At 33.2% G+C, this 27,770-nt stretch overlaps 1 protein-coding gene across 6 annotated transcripts in view; it reads left to right on the forward strand.

The window, feature by feature from the left end:
- Nucleotides 1-27,770, forward strand: part of LOC106458728 (LARGE xylosyl- and glucuronyltransferase 2-B-like) — a 38,948-nt gene that overhangs the window by 4,606 nt on the left and 6,572 nt on the right. Inside the window, exons 2-13 of one of the 6 annotated variants that reach the window (XR_002610414.1) lie at nucleotides 7,095-7,230; nucleotides 9,039-9,204; nucleotides 10,907-11,020; nucleotides 11,412-11,482; nucleotides 15,122-15,282; nucleotides 15,652-15,778; nucleotides 16,398-16,556; nucleotides 19,108-19,230; nucleotides 20,304-20,457; nucleotides 21,723-21,801; nucleotides 23,399-23,513; nucleotides 27,361-27,451. Coding sequence is in view for 4 of the 6 variants with exons in the window: in XM_022385005.1 (XP_022240713.1) it covers nucleotides 7,115-7,230; nucleotides 9,039-9,204; nucleotides 10,907-11,020; nucleotides 11,412-11,482; nucleotides 15,122-15,282; nucleotides 15,652-15,778; nucleotides 16,398-16,556; nucleotides 19,108-19,230; nucleotides 20,304-20,457; nucleotides 21,723-21,801; nucleotides 23,399-23,513; nucleotides 27,361-27,427 (1,452 nt within the window). In the remaining 2 variants the exon portion in view is untranslated. Of the gene's footprint in view, nucleotides 1-7,094; nucleotides 7,231-9,038; nucleotides 9,205-10,906; nucleotides 11,021-11,411; nucleotides 11,483-15,121; nucleotides 15,283-15,651; nucleotides 15,779-16,397; nucleotides 16,557-19,107; nucleotides 19,231-20,303; nucleotides 20,458-21,722; nucleotides 21,802-23,398; nucleotides 23,514-24,240; nucleotides 24,356-27,360; nucleotides 27,452-27,770 lie in introns of all 6 variants that reach the window. The other 5 variants (XR_002610413.1, XM_022385005.1, XM_022385004.1 and 2 more) reach the window with 5 other exon arrangements.

The following is a 27,770-nucleotide window of genomic DNA, read 5'->3' on the forward strand; positions in this document are numbered from 1 at the left end:
ATGTTTAAACAACTCTATTTATTCAATTGGTTTCACTTGTCTATGAGAATCTTGTAGCAGTCACTGTCAAGTCAGTACCATATAATGGGAATGGTGAAAAGCGCGATGAATATAGTATGATTATATAATTCAATTAAAAATTTCTATTATACAGCAAGCCAATAAATAATTAATAGAGGTTTTATAGTCCATTTTGCTTCTAAAAACGGAAGAAAAAGTGTTGTGTAAATATACCATTAAGGTTTGCATAATAACAATAAGTTTGAGTTCTCTGTTTAGTTAGTTCAAGTTACGATTAATTGTATATGTTTACAGAACTTCCGCAAGCTTAGTGAATCAGGGATAGAAATCGTGAATAACCGAAATGAAGTATGAATTTTGATCTTAAAAAACAACAATTTTTGTGTTTTCAATCTTTTTAAACTATCTTCAGTAGTTAAGAGTAATTACGGCAAGTGATATATCTAAATATATGTTTGAAAAATTAAGAAATTAGCTGCGCACAGTGTGCAAATCATCTGAAAGGAACCAGGGGCTTAAACAATTATAAATGGCAACTTAGCCCTATGAACTAACAACCTTGGCTCTTTAATGACTGGAAATTGACTTTTTTATATTGCATCATTAATTTCTACATTATAATGCATTGTCATTAGGTCTCTCGAGTTTTGTTTTTTGTTCCTTTATCCTGAGTTTACTAGGCAGCAAAGCAGGGCATGTAATTTGTTTCAAAATATTTTTCAAGGCTGGAAATTTCATTTAAAGAAGCTCTTGAAAGAGTCGGTCTTTCAGTTCTTAACAAGTATATGCTTACATCCAGCACCCTGAATTCGTAACGAGGAAAAGGTTGTTATGAGGTTCCATGCTGTTTCATCTAGATCGTCCTCCATTGTGGTGAACACATAATTTTCCATTAATAACAGAATATCTTCTGAAGTAATTCTCCATACTTATCTCATTCGTGCACATGTACACGATTAGGCTGCTCAGAAATAATGAACGTACGTTATGATAAAACCACGTAAAATTCTGATAAGCTCGTGCAGTAAGACATCGTGATTAAATCTGGACTAGTGACCCAGAGCAGTCATTCTTTGGTGATTGGTTGTAGGCGAAAGAATTAATGTAAAGAAATTATGTAAATTAATGTAAATTTATGTAAAGAATTAATGTAAATTAATGTAAAAGTGATTTTAATATTTTTAGTCATATCATGTATGAAGTAATGGAAATAACCTTTACAACAGTAAATATATTTTTAGAACAATTTATGAAACGAACTTTTTGGGTAAATCATATCTATAAATAAGTTTTATATTAATTAGGGAAATATAATTTCCTATATTTAATGTATGTTCATACCTGCTTAAATTAGTTGTATTATATGATAAATGGGTAGATGTGGAGTGGGTGAATGCGTATAGATATTACTTTGTATTACTTTTTACCAAAGTAACAATAATGTCCAGTTTGAAGGGCAAAGAGTTTGTTGTTATTTATTTTTTATGAGCTTCTGGTTGATAATATCGAAAAGCACTAGGGCAGTTATCCTGAATATAATAACAAACTAAAAATAAAATTCGTTGTTGGTCAACACAAAGAAACAGTAAACAGTTAATCTCGGAAAGCCTCGCTAACAACGAGCTTTCTACCATCCATTGTCTGCTGTTTCAAATTTAGTGAAGAGAATCGGTCTTCGTTTCAAGATGCACATGTATCTTTAAAATGAACAATCTATTACTTGAATCACTCTGTGGGTCAGCGGTAAGTTTCTGGACTTATAACACTAAGATCCGGGTTTCTATTCCCTGCGATGGATAGAACGCAGTTCATTGTGTAGCTTAGCGCTAACTAGAAAGTAATAATTAAATTCTAAAATCAAAGTTTTAAGTGAAACAAGCGCTTATATAGAGTACCAACAAAACTTAGAGTAAAGCGAAGTAAAAACTTAAATCCTATATTTAAATTTCATTTTTATTATTTTATGTAAAATCTATTTTACGAGTAACACTTATAAGGTACCTTAAATACTATTTAAATGTGCTTTTTAAGCAAAATGCCTTTTTCATTTTATAGTATTTTACTCTCTTAAAATTGAAATATGTCAAAAAACATTAATATATATAGGTGAACACTAACCAAGTACCTTCGCTATATTTTATTTTTTTCCTGATGTTACTATATTACGTAAAGAGTCGGTACTTAATACATTTCAGTTACAATTGGTGCGGGCCTATCTAACACAGGAAAAGAAAATATATTAATCCAGAAAGAAACAAGCTCTAAAAGACTAAATCTATAAAATATATTTCTTTAAGGCCAAAATATTTTCGTTTCTTTTTACAGGTTTTGGTTATTGTAGATGAATATAAAATCATTACGGGAAAATGTGTTAATAGCGTTGTCTCTGCATGCAATTAATAAGTAAATACAAAAAATAATCTATATAAATATAACAGTAAAGTCTGTTGTATGTCCATGTAACTACTTCGAAGGGTGTGGATGGATCTATACCAAAATTGGTATGGAGGTTTATTGGGTCCATGGGGAGGTACATGCAAATTTTCAATTTTGCGTTTTGCAGTTTTTATGGACGTTTTCTCACCATTACTTCGCCCCCTGTTGATGGACCTTTACTAAATTTGACATGAAGGTTTGTTGGGTTAATGCGGAGATACATGAAAATTTTCTGTTTCACATTTTATGTTTTGCAGTTTTTATGGGCATTTTTGCGTGTTTTTTTTTCTTTTTTTTACAATTACATATATAGGAATCAACTTTTCATGTCCTAAAATAACCTTTCATTAACCATGAATTAAATAAGCAAATAAATAAAAACAGCCAATAACGTTGTTAATATGGAAAGTATTCACAAGCAGCGTCTTGATGCTTTTATATAAACGTGCTTATAAAATGTTTTATTTTTCGCTTTATTTTTCAAGCATTTTTGTTTGTTTTTTATTGTTATGCACATAGCTAAACAATGGGCTATCTATTCTGTGCCTACCACAGGCATCGAAATTGTGAATTATCTTGCGAATTTTTTATTATAAAGTTAATTCGTTTTACTAGATTCAATGTACACATACATGTTCCATACCTTTTTCCTGCGGATTTAAGCAATATTCTTAAGTATGCGCAACCGCAAGTGCATTACTTTCAAAGAGGAATAACAGACGATCAAAACAATTCCAACTCAAACACTTTTGCAAAACCCATGGGCCAATTTCGGTAAAAAATATGCCACGGAATATCGAAAATTGCCAGATTACTAAAGTAATAAAATCAGTATGTACCAACAGATGGTGCATTCTTAATAAATATTTTTCAAAGTCGTCTTCACTGGCATTTGACGGAAGAAACGCCCTAACGAAGTATCCCAATAATTGTTTAAATACTTCAGTCGTTAGCTTGTGCAGATGAGGACCTATGGGAAGGAATGATAACAAAAGGGACGGATAGGGATGGTAATGAAAAACATAAGGAGGTTATTACTGTAGGTGATTTTTTAGTACAGCACGTAGATAGGATAATCTGTAGAATAAATAGGGAAAAAAAAAGAGTAAGATCATGCTTTTCAGGGTCAGGGATGGAGGATACAACGGACGGAGCAAGTGGTATAACAAATGGTGCTAATGATGCAGTCTTTTTAGTGCATACAGTTACTAATGATGCAGGGAAGGGTAGATCAGAGGAGCTAATTGTTAAGTACAAGGAATTGATGAAGGCATTCAAAGAAAGGGACATAATAATTTAATTTTGTCAGGAATACTGCTAAGACGTAATTGTGGAGATGAGATTATAAGTAGGTCACTAGGGTTGAATACTAGCCTCAGGTTAATATGTACGAATGAACTGGTCGGCTGGTTTGATTTGTAGGATCAGTTTAATGAGAAAGGGGAGCATTTTGGAATGGATAGTTTACACTTGAATAGTGTAGGGCTGGCTTGTTTGCAACGGCTATTAACTCAACTTTAAGGGAAGTTTTAAACTAGGACTAGACAGTAGTGAGACCAGAATAATGAAAAATAAATAAAACGTTAATAAAAGTATAGTGCAGAAACAATGTACAAAAAGTATTTTTAATGGTAGGCTAAATTTTTATTATTGTAAGGCTAGAAATATAAGAAATAATAGATTACTTTAGAGCACTGGTCGGAACAAAGGACTTGGATGTAATGAAAATAACTGAAGTCTGGTTGAATTTAGACAATTTTGATAGGAACTTATTTTAAATACAGGGTTATAGGCTGTTTAATAGGGATAGAGGGGGGAGGAGTAGGAGTGGCTTTATATATATAAAATGTGAGTTACATCCTGTTGAAGTTGAGGATATCAAAGATAATAGCAAGGAGGTTGAATATGTTTGAGTTTCTGTTAGTGTTTTTAGTTGAAACTTATTAAAGACCATTAGGTGAAACTGATAAAATTAATGAGAAACTACACTGAGATAAAGAATTCGACTGTTAATGAGGTTATAATTATAAGATATTTTAACTTCAAGCATATAGATTGGAAAATGTTAGAGTCGAATCATGAGGGAGACGGTTTTTTAGAGACTGTTTAGGATAGTTTTTCTTCACAAATTGGTTAGGGAACCTATTGGGAACACAGATATTTCAGATTTATCGTAAACTTATAATACATAAATAGTTGAGAAGGCGGAGATAGGTGAACATTTGGGTGTAAATTATCTTTTTTCAGTTATGTTTGATGTTTTGTTGCATATGGAGGTAAGGAATAATGAGATTTTGGTTTTAAATTTTAGAAACAACTTTGAATGGATGAGATAAAAATTATTTGTTATGAATTAGGAAACTGAATTAATTGAAGATACTGATCAAATGCGGGAAAATTCTAAAACAATTATTAAATATTCAATTTAGGCATGCCCCTTAAAAAAGGGTGGCTATAATTAAAAATAAAATAGGTTGGCTCACAAAGAGTTTAAAGGATACAATTAAAGAAAAGCATTATAATATAAGAAAATTTAATTGACTACAAGTATGGTAGATTTGAAGGGTTACAGTAGATAAAGAGTATTGGTCAAATACATTAAGGGTAAACAAAATGTTAGGATGGGAGTAGGGCCTTTGTGGGATGATACAGAAAGGCTAATATCTGATGATTATGGGATGGCTGGGTAATCAAATTTTACTTTTCTTTAGTTTTTATTAATGGAGGTTTAAACAATAATTCTCAAACTAAACAGTTGCTAAATGGAAACAGAGTTAAGCAAGATGACCACATTAATTCTAAGCTTGTTATTAAAAAATTGGAAGTTTAAAGAATGATAAGCTCTTCGATCAAATAATATTTAACCAAGGGTTTTGAGGGTGGTTAAGAATTGGATATGTGAGTCACTTGCTACTAAACCATAACACAACCAACATGTAGTTTACGAGTGTAGCCCAAGTCAATTGCTGAGGTACTGGTGCACAGGTCCTGGGCCATTTGTCGAAAGCTACTAGTGTGTGTCAAGTTATGGAAGCTGGAAACTTGTGTGTATGTGAAATAAATATACAATTATGTGACACACACACACATATGATACCTTTCACAAAATCATTCATGAGGGTTATCCATCATAAAATGAATCAGTCACTAATAACATATACAAGGGGAGCCTTTGAATGAGAATGCAGGAATTTGAGAGAAAATGTTTTCTCTTGAAAAAAGAAGAGTTAGGGGTTCTGATTGAGGTGTTTAAGATTGTAAAGGGAACTGAGGTTGTATGTACAGAAATATTGAAGACAAGTCTAAAGAGGTTATAATTTCATTGTATAGATTACTGGTTAGACATATTTGGAGTATTGTGTTCAGCCTCGGGCTCCTTACCTTATGAAGGACATTGAATTGTTGAAAAGGGTTTAGAGAAGGGTTACTAGAATGGTGCTTGGGATGAAGGGGTTGTCATACGAGGAGAGGTTGAAATCTCTCAAAATATTTTCTCTTGAAAAATGAAAAGTTAGGGGGGTTCTGATTGAGGTGTTTAAGGTCGTAAAGGGAATTTATAGTGTTGATGCATCATCTTTTTTCATATTTAACAGTAAGAATAGTAGGACTAGGGGACCCAAGGATAAATTTTGGCTGGGTAGGAGTCATCTTCAACTAAGACAATTTTTCTAACAGGGTGATTGATCTTTGGAATGGGTTGCATTCGGATGTTGTGGAGGCAGTAAATTTAAGTGAGTTTAAGAGAAAGCTTGATAAGTATATGGATGATATGGAATGGTTATAAGAATTTTTTTTGAAATTTACTTATTATTAGCTTTAGTTTAGTTTAGAGGATGGAACAGCCGAGGTGGACCAATAGGTCTCGTGTTGTCCCAAAATGTTATGTTATCTATCATTTATTCTCTGGGGTGTGAATCATACCCAAGTGAAGAGATATACAAGATTTGTATAGAGTGATCTGGGATATTGGAATACCACACTCTGAAACTGTGATATGAATCCTATATTTCTTCATTTGGTAAAAAAAGATTTCTGTTCCAGCAATCAGAAGTCTTTTTCTTTAACTAAGAAGACAGCCACATGACTCTGCGAAATTAACCCTTTGACTGCGGCTGCTTAAAACGCGCGCGGAATTTTTGCGAGCCGTACACTGTATACAGTACACTCAGCTTCAACTGCCGGAGGCGAACCGTACCTTATACGGTGAATTAGCAGTCAATGGGTTAAGCGTTTGGAAAAATTAATCTGAGAATTTCTGTGATAATTAGATTTTAGTTGCTTTACATTTGTAATCGAGTTTTTTCTTTACTGTCCATTATAATTGCTTGTTTGTTTAATCCATAAACATTTCCTACCAATCTCCCATACCCTGGTACTTAATACTTACCCGTCAGTTACACCAGCATCAACTTAAATTTCAGTCGGTGGTGATTCACTTTTCGTTTGTTTTTAATAAAACTAAACTAAAAATGAGCAACTTAATTTTATAACTTCATCAATCGAGTAATCTTCAATGAAGATTTTTACTTGCTTATCAGAACATTCTAGTTTCTATGTTTTCATTCATTTAAAGTTCTTATTCTACTTTCTTTAAAATTATAAAACACCATCTCATGAAGCGTTTATTTATTTTTCAGATAATACTTAAAACTGTGCAATGAAAACTGAACACTGCAAACATTTTCTGTTCGCACTGATGCTACTTACCGTCATTTATATAGCAGCTTATATGTTCTGGATAAACTACTACACACCATCAATATTTACCGTACTGTAAGTATAAATGTTTGAAGTTAATTCTAGTAACTTTGTATGCCAAATTACATTAAAAGCAAATATAATGATTTTTCAGATTAACAACATTAATGGTCACACATCTCTAATAACACGATTTGAAACTTTGATCGAAACAGGGTTGTGGAAACCTTTTTTATCTGTTTATGTACATCAAAAATATTAAGTCCCATTAGTAACTTTTATAAACAATCCTTTTTCCTTTTTTTTTCATATCTCATGGTAGATAAATGCATACATTGCCTTGTCACAAATACTCTGACACTCCATGACATGCTGCCTATACATTATGCACTTCAATGAGTATAAGTATAGGATCACACTAAGTAGGCATAGCGGTATATGTAAACTTAATATAACAAAATGTTTCGGGACAACATGAGACCTATTGGTTCATCTAGGCTGTCCTATCCTCTAAGCTAAACTAAAGCTATTAATAAATAAATTATATAAAAAAAAAATCTTAAAGCCAACCCTTATCATTCATATACTTATCAAGTTTCACTTAAACTCATTTAAATTTACTGCCTTCACAACATCCGAAGGCAACCCATTCTAAAGACCAACCACCCTGTTAGAAAAATAAAACTGTCTTAGCTGATGATGACTCCTACCTTGCCAAAATTTACATTTGTGTTCCCTAGTCCTACTATTCTCACTGTTACGTGTGTAAAAAATATGATGCATGAACACTATCAATTTCCTTTACAATCTTAAACACCTCAATCAGATCCCTCTGAACCCTTTCCAAAAATTCATTGTCCTTCCTAAGGTAAGGATCCCAAGACTGAACACAATACCCCAAATGCAGCTTAACCAGTGACCTATACAAAGAAATTTTAACCTATTTAGACTAATATTGAATATTTCTGTAGGTACAACCTAAAAACCTATTTGCTCTACCACAAACAACAGCACACTGCTTAGATGGCTTAAGAAACTGATCAACTATTGCATCAAGATCAAATAATAACAGAAAACGTTTCTTGTATCTTATTACACATATTACTATATTTACGTTCGTGTTAATAATGCTGCATTTGTGCTAATCACGTTAATAATAATATAATAAAACATTTACCACCTATCTGTAACGATTTATTAAATAAAATTAGAAGCACTAGATTCAAATCTCATATGATTAAACATTGCAACTACATCACTATTGGTTTTCCCACACTTTAATCAGCCTCTGCTCCACTCTCTCTTAAGTAGAATTTGAATGGGAATAACTTTAACGGTGTCATGAAAGAAAGGGAAAAATGCACGTTTTAAAAATTTTTGTAAGCAATCGTGTACTTGAAGTTTGAACGGAGAAGTAATTTAGGCTTTCTTTTATTTTTAGCCTATCCATTTTTATTCAGGCATAAAATAACAGTTTCTGGTAACCACAGAATAAATGCAAAACAACCCTCACTGAATCACTAAATATTACGTAAAACGGAAAAGTTGTGAAAAGAAAGAACCATAATACTAGTTTTCTCATCGCTAATTCAAAATAAAATTAACTTCTTAGATGTTAACTATAATTTCAGAATCGTGTGACAGGTACATCAGAATATTGAAATTCTGTGCACGGAAAAACTTGCGTGATTCCAAGTTTTTCGCAACGTTAATTCTATTAAAGCTGATAGTCATTTTAAATATGTCGTGTATACTGATTTATTGCACATTATCAAAGAAATCTGACTAAAGAAAATTTGGAGTTATTTATAATCCAAGGAACTGAACAGAATCTTATAATAGTATTGTCCTGTTGATTTTCTGTTCTTCTTTCATGTGACTAGCAAACACTTAACAATCCTTCCGACGATGACAATGTACGAAAAGCCTAGAGAGAGCCTTCTTTCGCTTCAAGTAGCACCTCATAACCGGATATTCAGTACAGGCTGGTGGAGTTCTTATTCTCATTGGTCATTAAAGAAGATGTGTTATGATGGAGTGTGTTATCCGGTAAGAAGTTTACAAGTTTTAATCACCTGTTAACGTTAAATACAAAAAGGAGTTATTAATTTCTTTAAAAAAAACTGTTTTCCACCTAGGTGAATCTTTAGAAAACGGGAAAAACTGGAGTTTTCTAAAGATATTACTCAGTAAATGACAAACACCTTCGCACTTTATAGAGTGGAAATTTTTTAGCACAACAAAAAATTGGCAATTTTATAAATTAAAAAAAAAGACAAGAGAGAAAGAGAATGTTTCCAAATATTTTGTTTTATTTTAAAATAAATTGCAGACACGTGTTTTATAATGGTCTTTTATGCAAATGATGGATGAACTGAAGTAAAATTATTCTGTGATATTTTAGTGTCCTGTGAGTAAGGAAAGTAATCGCAGAGCAGGAGGAAAGGAAGAAAATGCTCTACGGAATTAGATCTGAATTTTTTATTCTAACTGGATTTGAAGAAACATACCAAACACGATGTAAAACAAAGTGAATATGTATTTATAAGTACAAAAACGATCAAAGTGACGAGAGTACAAGACACCACTGTTTCTGAATGGAGAGATTTTGTTTATTTTATCGCAGAAACTACACAATGGGCTATCTGTGTCTGTTCACTGCAGGAAACCGAAACCTGGATGTTAGAGTTGCAAGTCCATAAACTTACTGCCGACCCTCCGAGGAACCTAAATGGAGTGAGCTTTCACCAGAAGGAATTCTGGACGAAATCCGAAGTGAATCTCAAAGCGAATCTGTTATTCAAGTAATTGATTATTTTGTCAAACAAGGGGAGGCGAATGTATCGTTAGTGTCACAAATTCACTAATATGGTCGAACCTCTGCTGAAACTACATAACATTCCAATTGGAAAGGTTTGAGTAACACCAAAGGGGAACAATCATTAAAAATAAGTAACCAAGGCAATCACAAGTTACACGCATTCCACAATCAATTTCTGTTGTTAAACCTACAGATAATGGCATACGTGCGTGTATGTGAAAAATTTTGAAACTTTTAGGTGAACCTGCCTAAAGTAAAAGAAACAACTTGCATGTTTTGTATACTGCCGTTTAAAAAGAAAAAAAAAGATCAATTTCTAAAATGGTCGTGTTTTTTCTGAACTTTTTTCTTCCTAAAATAAAATCTTTTATAAGTATTTTTATTCTTCTACATCCATTACATTTATAGTCTACACATATATCATTGTATATTTGCTTAGTTTTCTGGTTTTTTTTTTAGCCTGTTAACGACGCATAAAGAGTGGAAAGTTCTAAACGAATCCAGCAAGTATTGAAGAAACACCTGTCTGTTTTCACTCATGTCTAATACACATTTTAAATGTTTCCTTAAATAACTGAATGTATTCTTGATATGGTTTCACCTTATTACAATGTTGCTCTTTAGTCTTTTCCGAAACATTTGGAAGATCCATATATATATATGTGTGTAAATTGTTCTTTTAATTCTATAAATTCTATAAATTTAAAGTTAATTACACCTTTTTGTTTACAGACTTATTACACGTGTTATATGCAAGAGTTGTATATATATGATGATCTTAAATAACTACTTTAAAGTATGTTCAATGGGCCGTTCCATCTTAATGTTTCTTGACCTTACAGTTTGTAACAAAATGTCATCCAGTAATTGAAAATGGTGAATCACTACCACTTGGGTTACTAACCGTAGGATTTTAATTGTATTACACAGACACTAAAAGCACAATGTTCACGAACGGGTAATCAAATATTCCAGTACATACCGATTAAAACGAAAGCCTTGCTCAGAGGAATTAACATTTCAATGGAAGTTGTTGGAAAAAAAGTAAGTAACATATCTATGGGAAGCCATATTATTTTATTTCATCTATAGGAATTTTAGTTCAAGACCAGTCTTCGTCTTTTGAGTATTATTTAGACTGATAAGAAGTATTTTTTTTATATAGAATGGTAGAATAGAACTTAATACATTTTCAAGGTTTAGTTATGGAGGGTATTTTGTGTGAACTTTTACGTGATTGAACTAGAGGCCTTTTGATATTAGTATCTTGTTGTTACAGAACTTCTAGAATAATACAAAAATCCTAAACGCAGACATCGAAGTATATAACATTTCAGTGCTATCATAGTAGATAGTAAATACTTTCCTGTGCTGTTTGCTATATTCTCTGTGTTTTGCGTGATTATTATATTCTCTGATTGATCTTCATTTACAGAAATCCTCCGCATCTAGAATGACTTTGTTGGTTGGAATTAGGTTTAGTAACGGCACTTTAAAGTTGTTAAGGTAAGTTTAAAGTTTTACTCTAATATTTTCCTCCGAAATTACTTAGATTTATTAAAATCTATTCATCATTTTATTAAAATCGTTAAAAATGACTTCATAAATAAATATAGCAAGTTGTAACAAACTAATAAAATTTTTTTTCATTTTATGCTAGTTGTTTGTAATATTTTTAACTAGCAAGAGACCTGTTATAGTGTAAAACATATGCGGTCAAATTAATATCTTTATTGCAACAGTACTTCTTTGAGTACAGGATTTCTGGAATACTAAAACATACTGTTACGACAGCGGGGGTCACGTGACGCTAGTAACACGTCATATTCTCGAAAGTTCGTGAATGCTCTAGCGTTTACTAGATTTCGGTATTCTTGTACATATAAGACGGTCAAGACGTGACGGCAACAATGTGCAATTGAACTGCGGACAGAGAGAGACGTATTGTTGAGCGAGCACGTGAGACGTTCGTTGTGAATTATAGCGTTTGTTATAGCGCGACTGTGGAAATTAAGTGTATTGCAAAGTTGTATTCAGAAAGAATAAACCAGTTTTATTTAAGAAAGGACTTGTATTGCTCAAGTTCTTCGGAAAGAGTTTTTACTGAAAATTAACCAACGACCAGAGACGTAACAATATTCTAGTCGCAGACACTGAATCCTCACTGGAACCCTGTTGAAGGGCTGTTGCCTGAAATGAAACGTTGTTTTCGTGTTCACTAATAAAATTATTTTAAATTGGCGAGATTTTCACCATTATTATATTTTCTGTTTTACCGAAGTCCACCTGTCTTAGGCCTAACATTAGGTAAGCCTATATTCAATAAAAGAAATTAACACTGTAACTTGTAAGTTACACTGTGACTTGTGGGCGTTTTTTGCGTTAGTTTAATTCGGGCTAAACTCTACCGTACTTAATACTGTCAATAAGCAAACTTATTATTCTACCTATACTTGTTATTAGTCGTTATACTATAACGTTAGAAAACAACTAAGTTACATAGTGGTGTCATCTTAAGTGATTGTTTTTCTGTCTGAACCATTCCTTGGAAATATGAAGTGTAGAATCACTTTTAGCGACACCTATAGCTGGAACTATCACCTTGTGGAAATTTTGAGGCGATTTTAGCTGGGAATTTTAAATTGTTATAAAGTCGTGAACTTTTGAACAACTGCGGTTCCTTTCGCTCGTGATACACTCATCGATAGGTAGTTTCAGAAGATATATGACACGTTTTTCAGCTATTTTCAAAAGAGAGCTTTCTTTGTTTTCTTCAAATTCATTCTTCACGTTTTCACACTTAATAGTTTGATTTTCTCGTAAACCTCACAATGAACGAATTCAAAACGCATACACCAACTTTACAGTTGTTTATATGAGTACAGACGGATAGTGATTTCCAGGGAATTCCGTGTTTGTACTTGGGTATATCGTGCAGAAAAATGTCTTTTTGTTGTTGTTATTCTTCTTCTATTACTCACTTTATTCTAAACAGCACTCAATTTACGGAGTTACAATGCCCTGCGCTAAAACAAACAAACAAACAAATGCTTATATAAGCTTACCTCCTGGATAAAATATTTGGTTTAAAACGAGTGTTGCTTGAAATGTAATACCACAATAATGTACACAAAATAAAAATATATTTAAGTTTGGTGTTTTGTTTAGTGCAAAGCTACACAATTGGCTATCTGCACTCTGTCCACAAAGGGGAATTGAACCCCAGATCCGAGCGTTGTAAGTCATTAAATTTACCGTTTACCCATCGAGAGACAATATTTATTTTTCTAACTTTTTCAAAGCTAATGAAAGCAGATAATATAACCACAAAAAAGAAAGAAATCACCATTTCCATGTAATATAGATTCTGAATTATTGTCATGATATAAAAGACTGATTAGTGTAGGTGTTATTAATTAAATTATTTTGTGAATGAATATTTCGTGAATGTTTAGTTTTTCATAACAATAGAATTAAAATAAATTATGTTAAAGTAATGACAAGTTTAGCTACGTAACTCGGTAAAAATTGTACGTTGTGTTTATAATTCATTGATGTTGAGGCTATTGAACATCGCGTGAAATTTATTGATGTCGAGGATATAGATAGATTTCTAGAAGGCGACGAGACGATTAAGTGATAAATATATAAATAGTGTGAGACGAGAGGGAACAGCAGACAGATAGAGCCGAGAAAGTACAGTCACGGAAAGTAGAAGTTCGGTCAAAGAAAAGTTAAACGTAAAGTTAATTGCTGTAGGAGTGAAACGCCTGATGATTAATATAGGTCTAACGATTGGTATGTTGGAGCAGTGTTTCTCAGCCTTTTTTTGCTCGTGGCTCCCTTTTGAGTTTGATTTATCTCTGTGGCCTCTCCCTCCTAGACGCTGTTACTTGGGAAAAAAAGTTACTTTATTTACACACTGTTGATTTATAATATATTTATAATATTATTTTTACAATATTGTATTGTTTTTAAATATTTTGTTTACAACATACTGTTTACTTTTACAAGTAAAAAATGTTATGTTAATCATTGACATTTTATTCAGTGTGATCCTTGGGCCTGATGAACACTTGAAAGTTTTAGAATGTCTGGTTGCAGTGTGGTCAGTGATAAGCGAAGATCACCTCTCTTCACAACATCAAGGCGGTTATGTATTTTTGATAGCAAATAAGTCACTCGACAAAAAACAGATTCAACCAGATAAGATGTGGGAAAAGTGATGAAATACAACTTTGCCTTCTTCCAGAGCTGTGGAAACTTATTAGCTATTTCACTACCTATCCAGAAATAATGTTTGTCACGTTTAAATCTAGCTTGGGCTGTTGAAATATTTTATTTAGGAAGTGAAGTTTTGGTGGCCCACTCGGAATTTACTATGGCCCCTAATTTTCCGTCATTCTCGTGTGGCTCCTTAGAAATATGGCGTGGCCCCCCTGGGGGCCATATGCCCCAAGTTGAGAACCACTGTGTTAGAGTAAAGAAGTATAATTTATTCCGTCAAAGCGAGTTTTAAAGTAATTGAATAAGCCTGTGTGCATGTGTGAACTATGACAGAAGGAACAGACTATTAGTGGAAGAGCAATATACGACCATGGTAACTCATACTATAATTGTAAGTGAATCATACACAGAATACTGAGATTCTAAAGCAACTGAATAGGCATAAGTGGACTTTTCAACTATATATATATAGTGTTTATGATATGCCTATGATCTCTATAGTGTAAAGAATTTGTTGTACGTACGTTTAACTAGTTAGAATATATATATATATATATATATATATTGAAAACAAGTGCAATGCGTGCTGTTCGTTTATTTTTTAAATTCATCGCCAACAACTCACAGACACCTAGTGTAGAAGAGTCCTTAGCCCAAAACCCATATTATCCAACCTACTTATTAAATACTACTATTATATATGGTATTAAGAAGAATAAGCCCATTATTTTTACAAATAGTTTTAGAAACTATAATCGTTGTTGTTTCTTTACTCGTTTTTGTGTTATAGCAATATCAATTAATCAGCAACATTTTTTTATGATATGTTTAGTACTTTTATTGCTCAGTGGACTTCCTGTATAGACTGTTTATATGACCTTTTTTATTATTGTTTTCTTTCTTTTTCTGGCATCTCAGGCGCTCGTCTGTACTTGATTTTGTATTGGAACCATCACCAATAAGATTACTGTATATATCCCCACCCGAAGTCACAATCTGGGGAATAATTTTGATGTTGGAATGTAGAGGCAAGGTTTCAGACGCCGGTTTCAAAAATGTCGTCGTCTTTCCTATTTCAGGTTAGGACGGCCAAGAGCAACATGCTTTTATATGAATCGTAAATTAGCATAACTAATGGAGTTATGTCACGTTGTACATTATTAAAACTGTATCATTATAAAAATAATATCGTTAAACCACGATTCTCAATTAATTTCTAATGTTGAATTCCAAAAGTAATTATTAATAATCAATCACTATATAATAGTGTGTATGTGAAGACGGTTTTACTGTATCAAGTGCCATGTATAAGTTTGATATTCGTGAGGAAATATAGAATATCCCTTGAATATTGGAGAAAAAATCAAGTTTTTTTCTTCATAAAAAATGTATTTCGTTAGTTTATCTTGTATGTATTCAGTTTTTCACATTTAGTATATTTTACTTAGGATTACAAACGGCCAGCTCTTTGTCGCGTAGTGATGTTGTGGACACTTGTTTTCAAGAACCAGAAAGAGCATTGGACATACGACCCTGCTATCTGAATGTGGAACCTATCTTGGTACCACCAGAAACGTATGGAACTCTTCAAGAAATCATAGCATTGTTTAACGTAGTATTTTTAAGTGTTAGTGTTGAAAGCCAGTAGTATTTAAGTTTAACATTAATCATTTTCTAATGTTATCTGGATTACAGAGTACTCACCTTCCCTACATTTTTATTGGTAACATTTGATATGTGGAAAGTATATTTCAGGTAGAACTTTGCACGGTTAGAAAGAAAATTAGTTCTTGTTTATGGAACTACTAAGTATATGTGAAATACATTGTAAATGTTTAGAACTTAATGTTTATGGAACCTATATATATATATATATATATATATATATATATATATATATATATATGGCACAGGTGAGATAAAATTATGAACGTTTAGGCATTATGACAACTTTAAGATTTCATATGTTAGACTTTAACAAAAGGTGATCCAAATGAATCACAGGCTTAGCCAGATAATGGATAAACACATAACAGCTTTCTATAGAAGTGTATTATCAAATATCAGTGCAGTGTTTCAACTTCAAAATCATAGTGAAACGGATACATTTTGAAACCTGCATTAAAGTCGGAAAACTGAAACATTTGCAAATACGTTGACTTAATGATCTTTTTATGGTTTCTGAAATTTGCAGATTAGCCAATGAATCGTCTGTAACTCTTGCAACTCAACTAACGATGAGTAGGTTAAAACTCCTCAACCAAACAATGGTGCCATGGGAGGGAGCCGTCTCTATTGCGGTGTTTCTTCCTGCATTTGGGAAAAAAGATGAAGCACGAGTGCTTTCTGAAAGGTGATCGTCTTCATCATCATTTCTAATAGCTGCATGGTTATGTATCTAAGAATGTATAGTATTAACTTTGTATTTGTAATATAGTTTATTATAAATTGAAAGCAGATTAAATGATTTATTATTATGCAATTGTATATCTTAAAAATCAAACCATAGGTTTAAGCATGAGTATTTGCCACCCTGAATTTAACTTTACAGTTTCGTAGATTAATCTTGATTTGAAGAGTACATTAATTAATGATGTTCACCGTGTATTTAACTTTACAGTTTCGTAGATTAATCTTGATTTGAAGAGTACATTAATTAATGATGTTCACCGTGTATTTAACTTTACAGTTTCGTAGATTAATCTTGATTTGAAGAGTACATTAATTAATGATGTTCACCGTGTATTTAACTTTACAGTTTCGTAGATTAATCTTCATTTGAAGAGTACATTAATTAATGATGTATATAAATTTATATTGTTAAAAAATACGTAATTCATGAGATGATAATCCAAAAAATACTTTGTTGGATTTATTTTAAACTTCAGTATATATGATCTTTATCTTTCTCTGCGCATGAATATATAAATATATTTTTTAACTTATCTAGAAACTGTATTATTGTATAAAACATCTTGTTTAGTAGTTTCCATAATAGTGTGACACATGGTTTACGACCGCGCTGAAAGGTTATATATTTTCAAATCTTACAAGTGTATTTTGGCGAAATGCGATTAATAAGAAGATAGTAATACAAGTAGTGTTTTAACTAGCACTGTGTGTTTTATAACTCAGCCGACCTGCTCAGCTCAGGTAATGAAATAAAGGCCCAGATGGTAGAGGCCTGTAACAAATATAAAGTATACTATTATATGTTCTTCTTACTGAAATTTTGCAAAGAAAAAAAAGATCAGACTTTTCTTTTTTGCCATATTGTGATGTAATATCTTGTATATAGTGTTTTGAAGTTGCAGGTATTATTATTAGAAGCATGGTGGTTGAATGCTATTTGTACGAACCTTAAATGATTGATATACATAATTTATTGAGCAAGAAACAGTTTCAATATCAAATCTTTTTTTAAACAATTAAAACTACAAAAAAATAATTTGAACTTTAATATTTCACCACAATTTTTGCCATCCTTCTCAGCGTGCGGAACACATGCAATATTGTCATCCTTCTCAGCGTGCGGAACACATGTAATATTGTCATCCTTCTCAGCGTGCGGAACACATGTTATATTGCCATCCTTCTCAGCGTGCGGAACACATGTAATATTGTCATCCTTCTCAGCGTGCGGAACACATGTAATATTGCCATCCTTCTCAGCGTGTGGAACACATGTAATATTGCTATCTTTCTCAGCGTGCGGAACACATGTAATATTGCTATCCTTCACAAATGCAAAGGGATAATTTTTTAGTAATAAACCCTTTGGAAAAGCCAAGTTAAACATTTCTATACTTATCTCGTAGTTTAGAAACTCGTATCATTGTTTACTCGGCCTAGTGGCTACCGTGTAATGTTTTATATACTTGTCAAGTGAAGACCAAAGCATCTCCTCGTAGCTAACTTGTATGTATTATTAGGATGACAATTTGTGGTGTAAGTAGTAGTTGTATAATGACAAGTTTGATTCTGTGTACGAATATTTAATCCATACACTGGCTTCGAAAATAATGTTTTATCTTTGTTGAATGCCAATAGAATCATTAAATAAATTAGTGGATAATAAAATTTGTAATTTACTTGATTCCTATGGAGACTTACTGGTACGTTAAAGCAAAAACCGAAAAGTTAAATAAATTATTTGATTTGTGTTTTAATAAAGTAAATCGTATATTTATTTAATCGAAGGCCTTCGGTGGCTCAGTGGTAAATCTGAGGGCTTATAACGCTAAAACTCTGGTTTCGATACTCTCGATAGACAGACCACAGATAGCCCATTCTATAGCTTCATGCTTAACAACAAAAAACAAATTTAACCTAAACACGCTTTTCAAGAATTAGAAATAGACGTTTGATCACGTGTTTATTTCACTTTTGATGAAGTGTTTGAAGAACTTACAGAACTTGTATGGTAATATAAAATACTTCAAGTCTACCATTTCATCCTATAGATGCGAACGTTCCAAGAATCCTTAAGAAATCAAAACATTCAGAATGGTAGCTACAACGACTATCGTCTGGCATAACCTGGTGGTTAGGACGTTTGACTCGCAATCTGTGGGTTCGAATCTCCGTCAACGAACATGCTCAACCTTTCAATAGTGTGAGCGTTATAATGTGACAGTCAAACCCACTATTCGTTGGTAAAAAAGTAACTCAAGAGTTGACAATGGATGATGTTGACTAGCTGCCTTCCCTCTAGTCTATCACTGCTAAATTAGGGATGTTTAGTTAGATATTCCTCAAAATTCGAAACTCGATCTAATACTGCAATAATAGACTAAAGGGTTAAAATGAGACATATCTGGAATACATATTAAAGTGATATATATAGTCTAGATCGTAATGCTACTGTGACTCATGCCACATTTCGTTAATTATCGTTCTTTCAGAAATATGGTGTCTAAATTTATCGAGCATCATAATCTTGAAAAACGTGGACAAGTTACTATTGTTGTCGGAAACTGCACTTCTGAAAACTATCCCATCAACACCTTGAGGAATATTGCCATTAGGTAAGCTGTATAGCTGGTTAAGCACTAATGTCGTAAAATTTCTATTTCTTAAAGTTTTAAAGAGTTGTTATAGTACAGGGATTTATTCACGATTCCATTATTGGAAAAGTTTCCGCTAACAATGTGTGTATTTTTGTTTATTTCTGAATGATCTTTTGCAGTCGCAAGAGATCAGCCAATAATTTCAATTCACTGAGAAAAAAATCAAAAAGAAGACAAATATTGGACATGTGAAGTAGGATGAATAAAGTAAGGCAGAATTCCTTGATTGTTTTAGTTATTTCTTCTTCCAGAGGTGAAATGAATCTAGGCGTTATGTTGAGGTAATATTTACACCAACGTATAATAAATGTTAATGTCAAACAATATGCTATGTATAGACCATGTCGCATCTTTTCGTGTCATTCCATTAGAGTAGTCGGAGCCTGGCATGGCCTGGTGGTTAAGGCGCTCGAGTCACAAATTGTGGGTCATGGGTTCGAATCCCCGTCACCGAACATGCTCGACCTTTTTATCATGGAGGCGTTATAATGTTACGGCCAATCCCACTATTCGTTGGTAAAAGAGTAGTCCAAGAGTTGGCGATAGTTGGTAATGACCAGCTGCCTTCCCTCTAGTCTGTCACTGTTAAATTAGCGAAGGCGCGAAATTCAAAGCAAGTCAGAATAATCAGCCAAATGATTTTTTCCGAGTGTGTTAATTAATTTAAAAAAATACCATACTGTAAATAATGGACACAACGTAACAAGATTTGTTACTTCGGATTCAGTAACAGTACAAACCAAATAACGAGGGAGAAAGAGGTCAACGCTGAACCTGACCCTTCCTGGTCCAAAACATGGATCGAATTCCGACGAAGAAGAGACAACCAAGTCAGGGCTGTAGCGTGTGGCTGTTGGTGCTACCTGACCACGAAATAGCATACTTCAAAATTTTAATTTCTTATTTGTAAATACGATTGCAAATATATTCTAAATTTGATTTGACGTTAGAGACGCGTAGAACTAACTCTTGCTCACTCTCTCTCTCTCTCTCTCTCTATATATATATATATATTCTCTGGTGAAATTTAGAGAGGTGAAAACAGAATTTTTGCTTCTACTGGACGTAGACTTTCAACCTTCGGCTGACCTACAGAGCAACGCTTTGAGGACTATACGGTCTTGGCCAACTGTTGATAAAACAGCGTTTGTTGTACCAGGGTTCGAATTTCGTGGGAAATTGAAGGTATATTACAATTTTTGTTGTTATTAGCTTTATTTATATAAATGAAAAAATACTACTTGGTTTATAAAAACACACAAAGCAAGGTTGAAACTAATCAAAGCAACTGTGGTAACTTTATTTGTGGGCTAATATAGAAAACATAAGCATTATATATAAGTAGATCCACAGAAATGCATTCAAGGTACAACCAACTAAAAACTAAGATGTTGGCCTATTATATTTTCAAACATAATTCTTAATCTAGTCCCTTAGGGATTTTCAAGAATGTACAATATTTATCATATCCATTATAATACTATTAGTCTAGTACTATACACTCTTCTAATTCTTAAAAATCTCTAAGGGACTAGATTAAGAATGTAGTGTTTAAAAATTAAGTTTCGTTTTGAGTTTACTTACTGATTAAGTATTAGTTTAATACAGCGCATGATTTTAACGTTTGAAAGATTTATCGTGTAGCTGTTTTCAATCAACATTGTGAAGTTTGTGTCTGTATGTGGGTTTTTGTGTTTAAGAAATTTTGTTTGTTCGTCTTGACAAGTGAAGCCGTAAAAAACCGTTATCTACATAAATATAGACTTGTGTATGGAAGTGACTATGGAATGTAATTCTATGTAATGTAAGAAAAGAAAGGCCAGTGTACTTGATAATGGATTTCCCATGGAGAGTCCGTGTAATTGAAGGAAGTACAAATCTCTATATTAAAAGCAAATAAATGTGGCTAATTGTAACAGTTCGATTAGGTGTTCCTCTTTCATGTTGATTCTTTATTTGTATACATCTTCTGTTCAGTCATAAATAAATATCTGCCAATTCACACCGATTGATATACATTTGTACAAGTAATCACTATTAGTTCTAAAATCTAAATACATTATTAGATTGTTGATTTAAATGTAAAAATGTTCTTTACCGTTAAAACTTGTGCACCTGAGAATGATCGCGCCAGTGATCGAAACGTCGTACCTGTTCTAAAAACAAATCCTCCTCACTGTAAAAGCTGTGACTTGTAATAAAATAATGTTTAAAAATGTAATAGGCCTAACACCAATGTCTTATGCAAGTAAAATTGCAATCATTCAAAAAAATTCTTGTTCTCAGAAATGACAGATAATTCAACAATGTTGTTGCTGTTGCTATTATTATTATTATTGGAAATTAAATATATTGTTGGGTAATGAGTTACTTACCTTTTCCTGTAGCAAAATGTTTTTCTGATTTAAAGTTGTTGTTTTTTTTAAATAAGTTTAATAATCTTGTGTTAGGAAAATAGTTTTCTCCCCCGAACAAAGTCTGAGCTTGTAAGAAGTATATTTCAGAAGAACCACAAGATTCAGCCAGTCAGTATCCTTTTAGGCGATTGTGAACTTGTTCTACACATGACGCTTATTTTAGTACTTTGCGTCACGTTAGAAGTGTGTTGGTTGATAGGTTTAAAAAAAAATACATTTCCGATATGGTTACGATAATATGCTTAAAAAAGAACTCGCCAAGTCGTACTAGTTTACTCGAAATATGTTTATTAACAAGCCATACGACACTAATAACAGCTTGTCCCAAACTTCAGTCTGACACTTTCGTTACACTAAAACTATGTACGTTTTAACTCAAACATATATTTGCTTTTATTATAGTTGTCTTAGATCTTTTCAACTTAACGTTGTTTCTAGTTTTATCTAAAATTCTTGTGAACCATGTTTATTGTAGTTTGTAATATTGCTGTATGGAAATATGGCTAGAGTGAGATGTTGGACATTAGAGATGCATTAAAGTAATTTTCTTTCCTTATAGTTCTGTATTGTACTATTGTGGTTATACTACACAATAGTGCATTTCGAGCATTTAAACGTTTATTTTTCCCCACTACGTCTTTGTATAAAAAAAAACAATAAAAATGTATATACCACAATGTTAGTTCCAAAAAAGACCTTAACTTCTATAATGTACTGTGTGATGTTCTTCTTGTTGTTTTTATTAGCAGCAGACTTGTAGTTTATGGCCCAAAGACCTTCGCTACATTTTAATTACACTGATTTAGCGCCACAAACTGGAAACAGTTGTTTCACTTTGAAATAAAGAATATACTTTATTGCCAAATAAAAGCAATAGTGTGCGTATACTATTCGTACACAGGGACGGCTAACCTACAAAAGGAATAGTATAAGATTCACTATTAATAACACCAAGGCATTTTTGACCAATAACTACCATTGTTTGATACTCAAGTTCAAGTTTGCCATAAATTTCCAGAATACCGTGTAATACGCGTCAAGAAAATGGATTAATTCTTAAAAAACAAAAAGGGAAACCAGAGTATCCTGTCTCTCAGTCTCCATTTGTACAGTACGCTATCAGACATCGTGAAAAATTAATTAATGACGTATCTATTGTTTAGCCATACACGCACATAGACAGCCTTACGTGTATTACAGTATTGACCATAAGTGAATATCTAAAGGTGAGAGTGAACATAGTTTACAACTGGATACATCCTGTCACGGGGAACGTCTAGATAAAAACAGGCAATCTACACCAAATTTATAAAAGTTGCGTTAACCTACACAAATAAAGATTTATTTACAACTATTACATAGGTTTAAAATAAAGAATTAAGATTAATTCTTAATTTTTAAGTGGTAATTTCTTTGGTGTCTATTCAGAGCATATCAAAAACACTACTTAAAATTATCTATCGCTGTAATGAGAAGATTAGTTTAGGAAAGTTAAAAAAGCGAATCTGAAAATAAATATGGTATATCGTTAGTATAAAATAGTTTGTATGTGCCCACCATAGGTGCATAAACATGAGTGTGTGATATAGATAAAATGTTTTTGTCAGGGGAAGAGCTGAAGTACATTGAATATTTTATCTGTTTAGCTCAGAACACCCGTGTTGCACAAAAAACATTGAGTGTTTTTTTTAACTTAATCATTTTTTAAGAATATAAAGAAGGAAAAAGTCACACACTAACGAACTACAGTAGGTGGTATAGAGAAGAAGAACCTTATATTCTAGAGTCTTTTGGTGATATGTACGAGCCGTACGTACTTCTCAAGTAAGTTTTTATAGTTAAGAGTTTGTATTCTGTCAAACTTAATGCAGTAGAGAGAAGTCGCTCAGCCTGCAGACTTATTGATAGCATTAACCCTAAGATCTGTATAAGTTACTAAAGACAAAATTAATTATACTTTTAATTGCAAACTATGCAAGTGTATTATTCACATGTCACATTTATACACAAGTATTAATTGATTTCTTTCAAATGGTTAATAATTCGCTTACGTTTATATTCCTTTGGTTTGTACTATAAAACGACACCGCCTTCAGAATCACCAAGCTGCTGTACAGTTTTGAAGTCGATAAAATATAGTTCACTAAAACTCCACCAGAGTCAGCAGCAGCAGTTGTATCTAGTTGTGCGGAGAAATTTATAACATTAAACTACTATGTGCAACAATAGTTTTCACGTGAAAGTTCGGAATATTATTTGAATATGTTCTGCTGCATGCTGGTAATATTTAAAGCTTTCTTTTTCTCGCATAAGCATTTTGCTTTTCACGTTCTTACAGCTCTGTTAGACATTGGTTTAAAAAAGGGAGTTATTAGTAGTAATATAAAATCACAAAATTGTATTTATCACTACAAAATGAAACTGAAGAATTAGTTATTTTCTTGAAAACCATATAATTATTAGGACTCAAAAGAAAAGGTGATGTGATTGTTGAAATTCAGTAGTTTTATCTAAAGCAAAAGTTGAAATTTTAACTTAATCAAGTCTAAAGAATACAGAAGAGGAAGAGGTCATACATTAACAAACTACCGTAAATGGTACAAAGAAGAAAAATCGTATATTCTAGGATCTTTTGATGATATGTACGAACCGTACGTACTCCTCAAGTAAGTTTTATAATGCTTGAAAAATCCTTCTATTCTGACAAGTTAACGGTAGAGTAACATAACCTCATTAAATGTTAATGTCTCCGAGGAGAAACATGTTGTTTTTCTTTATTTCTTTCTCCTTCCAAACACTTTTCAATGGGCCACCATTCTTTCATTTCTGGGCGGATTGACTTGAAATTTGGTAGGGTTATATCTTGGTCCAATACAACCAGATGTGTTTTCTTTTTTTATTTTATTTGTGTCTTTTTAAGGATTTAATGGTTCAAAGGTCATACAACCTAAAGATATATATTTTGGGGTCATGTGCGGTCATTCTTACAGCAATCAAAGTGAAAATTGGCACAAAATTGGATTTGGCCATTCTGTATCTTTGTAGTGGGGGGGGGGGGGTGAGGGTTTGGGTTAATTAATCGGCCGTATTTACATGGAATTTGGTACAAAAATAATTTTGTACAGGTCATCTCACACATTAACAAATAAAAATGATAGACTTGCCCATTTTTAGTTCTTATAGGGGGTCAAGATGCCACAAAACGCATAATTTTAGGGGTTTTGGTCAATTACTCAGCTATATTTTGGCCAATTTACATGGCCCTGTGGCAGAGCTCTGGGTTACGGACCTTGGGAGCTGAGTTCGAATTTGTGCAATACCATAAAGTCTTCCCTGCACTTTGAGCTGTGGATGTGTTAAAAGAGTGACAGTCAATCCCTTAGCATCCAATGTGAGTTGTAGTAAGTTGCTGACTATCTGCCTTCCCTGTAGTTCTTCCCACCCACACTCTCTACAAGGTTTTTTTTTAACTGGCTCGAAATCAATAGCATAAAACAACGTGACATCGGATAAAAAGTAATCCACTAAAAAATCGCCCTAGAAACGGTAGCCGTGACTTCTAACTGAATTGAGATGTTAGAGTGAAGCCTAGTTCCCTATGTTGCAATTTATTTAAAGAGAATGGTGTGTATATTTTTGTTCTTCGAAGAAATATATACTACTATATACAAGTTGTTGTTGGTTTTTTGTTGTCTAAGATGAATGTTCTAAATTCTGCCTCACGGTATGATTGTAAAAAGAGGGATATTTCGTATGAGTAGTTATATAAAACTGTAACGTTATAAACAAAAATAACCTATATGTATTTTTCACTCCAAAATGAAACAGGATATGTAGGGCTTAAAGAAAGTAATGGCATAGTTTGTATACAGAAACGGATATAAAAAATTATATATGTCACCATGTTAATTAAGAAAAAGTGAAACAACTCGTTCATAATTCGACTTTTTAGAGGAGCAGAAAATATTATGCCACATATAATTTAATAAAAGTATTCTAACTTACGTAGATATGTTCAATTATTTCTTATTTGTGTTTAATATAAATATTTTGTCACTTTTTCTTAATCTTTTGTTTCCGACTGAACCATAGGGTCAAATAAGACTTAAGATTCTAACTTATAATTGCTACAAAGATTAATAAAAAGTGCCACGCTTTTCTAGTTTTAAATGTGTAAATATTTGAAGAAACTTTTCTGGAAAAAATGGTAGATAATTTACCGAAACAAGTATTCGCGCGTGCGTGTGTATGTATGTACACTGAGTGGTCACAAGTAAATAGACACCTAATTTTTCGTCACTTAACTGATTTATGCTAACTAATTTGTGTTCACAGAGCACTATATAAGTGAAAATGGTCCGCACACTAATTATCTTGTGCTACAACATGCCTAGAACTCAAGGTTCTCTCGAATTGTCAGATTTTTTTAGAGGAAGGATAGTTGGTCGAGCAGATGGTGGAGTAAGTCAGCGGCAAATTTTGCAGAATTTGGGAATCCCGCTTTCGACAGTCAACAGAATCATCGTGCAGTTCAGGAAACACTGCAAGGAAACAACTGAGCAGCGTCCGGGTCGTCTTGATCCATCGGAGAGGACAAAAAGGGCTGTCAAGAGAAGCATCGAAATGGATCCCAGATTAACGACTGCAGAAGTGGCCAAAGTTGGTGGGATGAGCCCGAAATCTGTTCAATGGATTCTCCACATATTGGATTATCGTTGCGGAGCAGCTAGACGGAAGCCCTTATTAAGACCTGTCAAGATAGTCAGACGAAAGAAATGGGCAAGTGATATGATGACCAAGCCTCTGGACTTTTGGAAGACCGTATTGTTCTCAGACGAATCAAGATTCGCTCAATTTTCGGACAGTGGAATGATATGGGTCTGGAGAATGTCTCTCCAAGTGTTGTAGCTCAACAGATTGCAGCCAACGGTGAAGGATGGTGGTCTCAGCGTGATGGTTTGGGGAGCTGTTTGGGTTGGTGGGAGATCGAGCTTAGTGGAGTGCGTTGGCAACATAAATGTTGTGAAGTACGTCGAAATATTGGAGGAAGGACTCTTGCTACTTTATTTCTCGGGTTTCGTGGACAAGAACACAACGCTGTTCCAGGAAGATGGAGCACCGTGTCACACTGCTAGAAACACCCAAAAGTGGCAGGAAGAAAATGGTATCCATAAGTTGCCCTGGTCGAGCCAATCTCCTGACATGAACCCCATCGAAAATCTCTGGGCTATACTCGACCGGCAAGTCAAGAAACAACCAAAAAAAAACAACTTCGAAGAGCGATCTACTCCAAGTTTTGAAGCAAGAGTGGGCGAAAATCCCACAATCTAAAATTGACAAAATGATTCTCACGATCCCACAAAGGATCAACGAACTCCACGAAGCGAAAATAAGATCTACTAGATATTAATTAAATTATAAATACATCAATTCATGTGAATATGACTGAAAACTTTAATTTTTTTTTCTGAAAAGGTGGTGTCTATTTACTTGTGACCACGCTGTGTATGTATCTATATGTCTGTACATATATGATATGTGTGTGTGTGTACTTTATTTTTAATCAAAAATTATTTATACTCGAAGATTTCCTACTTACGTGAAAACCTTTCAGCGTGATAACATTTACAGTACTCAAAGTTAATATTCCATGTGTACTTTGAATGTTTAGGAACACCCCCAGTTTACCACTATACGACGAACGATTTCGAGGATATGGAATGGATAAAATAACTTATATAATGGAACTATGTGCTGTCAGGGTAAGTTCAGATGTCAGAAACCAATGAGTAACGTTGCCCTAGACATTTTGCTTGGTTAAAATAACCTATATAATGGAACTATGTGCTGCAGGGTAAGTTCAGATGTCAGAAACCAATGAGTAACGTTGCCCTAGACATTTTGCTTGGTTAAAATAACCTATATAATGGAACTTTGTGCTGCAGGGTAAGTTCAGATGTCACAAACCAATGAGTAACATTGCTTTCGGCTTTCTTCTTGGTTAAAATAATCTATATAATGGAACTTTGTGCTGCAGGGTAAGTTCAGATGTCAGAAACCGATGAGTAGCATTGCCCTCGG

Source organism: Limulus polyphemus, unplaced genomic scaffold (genome assembly GCF_000517525.1).
Source record: "Limulus polyphemus unplaced genomic scaffold, Limulus_polyphemus-2.1.2 Scaffold506, whole genome shotgun sequence".
NCBI classification, from domain to species: Eukaryota; Metazoa; Arthropoda; class Merostomata; order Xiphosura; family Limulidae; genus Limulus; species Limulus polyphemus.